This window comes from Symphodus melops, assembly GCF_947650265.1.
Source record: "Symphodus melops genome assembly, chromosome: 13".
In the NCBI taxonomy this organism is placed as follows: domain Eukaryota; kingdom Metazoa; phylum Chordata; class Actinopteri; order Labriformes; family Labridae; genus Symphodus; species Symphodus melops.
In genome coordinates this window covers 26,137,731-26,139,337 of record NC_136703.1, presented here as the reverse complement: position 1 = coordinate 26,139,337, position 1,607 = coordinate 26,137,731, and the positions used below count along the sequence as shown (strand labels likewise).

At 55.3% G+C, this 1,607-nt stretch overlaps 1 protein-coding gene across 1 annotated transcript in view; it reads right to left on the bottom strand.

Moving 5' to 3' along the window:
- Positions 1-99: 99 nt before the first annotated feature.
- Positions 100-1,607, bottom strand: part of itpr3 (inositol 1,4,5-trisphosphate receptor, type 3) — a gene marked incomplete at its 3' end in the record, with an annotated part of 70,270 nt that continues 68,762 nt past the window's right edge. Inside the window, exons 40-45 of the mRNA XM_079360101.1 lie at positions 1,530-1,607; positions 1,262-1,421; positions 977-1,188; positions 705-905; positions 498-608; positions 100-228 (exon numbers count right to left, since the gene is read on the bottom strand). The exon at positions 1,530-1,607 is cut by the window's right edge and continues 98 nt beyond it. Coding sequence (XP_079216227.1) covers positions 100-228; positions 498-608; positions 705-905; positions 977-1,188; positions 1,262-1,421; positions 1,530-1,607 — 891 coding nt within the window. The remainder of the gene's footprint in view (positions 229-497; positions 609-704; positions 906-976; positions 1,189-1,261; positions 1,422-1,529) is intronic.

Genomic DNA, 1,607 nt, shown 5'->3' with positions numbered 1-1,607 from the left:
ACACACATGTGCACACGCACACGCACACACACACACAGGCGCACACACACACACACACACACGCACACACACATTAAACATGAACAGATAGATTGATGGATCAGTGACGGCGTGTTTGAAGAAGGATCTGACCAGCTCTCGGGGTCGGAGGTTAAACAGGATCCTCTCTGCGTTCTCGCTGTCATGGCGACTCTCCATCAGAGCCAACAGCAGTTTGGAGGCGTTGTCCTGGCAACAAGGGGAAAAAACATTTGTATTTTATGTAAATTAAAACACGAAACATGTCGACTTCTGTCTCTCTGCCTGTGAGTGGTTGGTTTGGTTTAACTTCCTGACTCACAGCCAATAGGAAGACCCCACTCAACATGTGATCTGCACAGTGTGTGCGTGTGTGTGTGTGTGTGTGTGTGTGTGTGTGTGTGTGTGTGTGTGTGTGTGTGTGTGTGTGTGTGTGTGTGTGTGTGTGTGTGTGTGTGTGTGTGTGTGTGTGTGTTAACCTTCAGCTGCAGCACCATCTCCATCTGGTAGCGACACAGAGGACTGATGTCGTTCAGGATCAGAGCCGTGATGATGTCGATGCCGTTCGACTCGTGGGTCACGATGCACGTCTGAAACACGAGAAGGTAGCGTGACGTGGTTAACTCAGTGACCACCCCCCCCCCCCCCCCCCCCGCCCCCCCCCCCCTCGTGTGGCCTCAGTGTACCTGGTTCTCCTGGCAGGGCCCCTGGCAGTACTCTGTGAGGGTCTCCAGGGTCTGGCAGATCAGGTGGACGTTTGATTCGTTGATGTAGAGGCCCAGCAGGCCCAGCCCTCCGGTGGTGCTTCCACACATGATGTCCAGGAACTGAAGCGTCTCACACACCAGGTTGTAGTTTGTCTTGTTGTTCTGACAGCGCAGGAAGTTCTGAAAGCAGACAAACACAATCAGGTCCTGGTCACTGTGAGAGGAGCTGAGAGGGGTCAGCAGAGACCCACCTGCAGGTCTTGGTTGTGGTTCTCACACAGCAGCTGGAGGAACCTGAGGATGGGCTTCATGATGATCACAGCTGGTCCCATCTCCGTCTCCACCTCCCTCTGCTCCGCCGCCGGCTGGACAGGCAGGACGGCGGCGCCCGGGACTGGAGCGATGGACTGACCTGGGACCAGCAGAGCTCCTGAACCAGGAAGAACTAAAGCTGTCGAGCTGCCTGTAAGTGAGGGGGGGGGGGTCAGCTGGGTCTCTAACTCCCTCACAGTCCTCTTCATATGATCTCTCCTCACCTCCTTCCAGCTCCTTCTCGTTGGCTTTGTGCGTCATCTCGCCCACGTTGACCGACACCGTGGCCTTGATGTCCGTCTGCGCCTCCTTCATTCTGTCGTGGAGAACCTTGAAGAACTTCTCCGACTTGTTGTCGCCCATCATCAGCTTGTAGAAGGAGTTCTGCAGCAGACAGCAGGGAACCTTCAGTCTGATGTAAAGAGCTGTGGCCCAGCGGGTGTGTGTGTGTGTGTGTGTGTGTGTGTGTGTGTGTGTGTGAGGGGCTCAGACCTGGATCTCCGTGTTGCCTCCCTCCAGCAGACAGATGGCCAGCTGGATGCTCTCCTGGAAGATCTTGTCGTTCTTGGT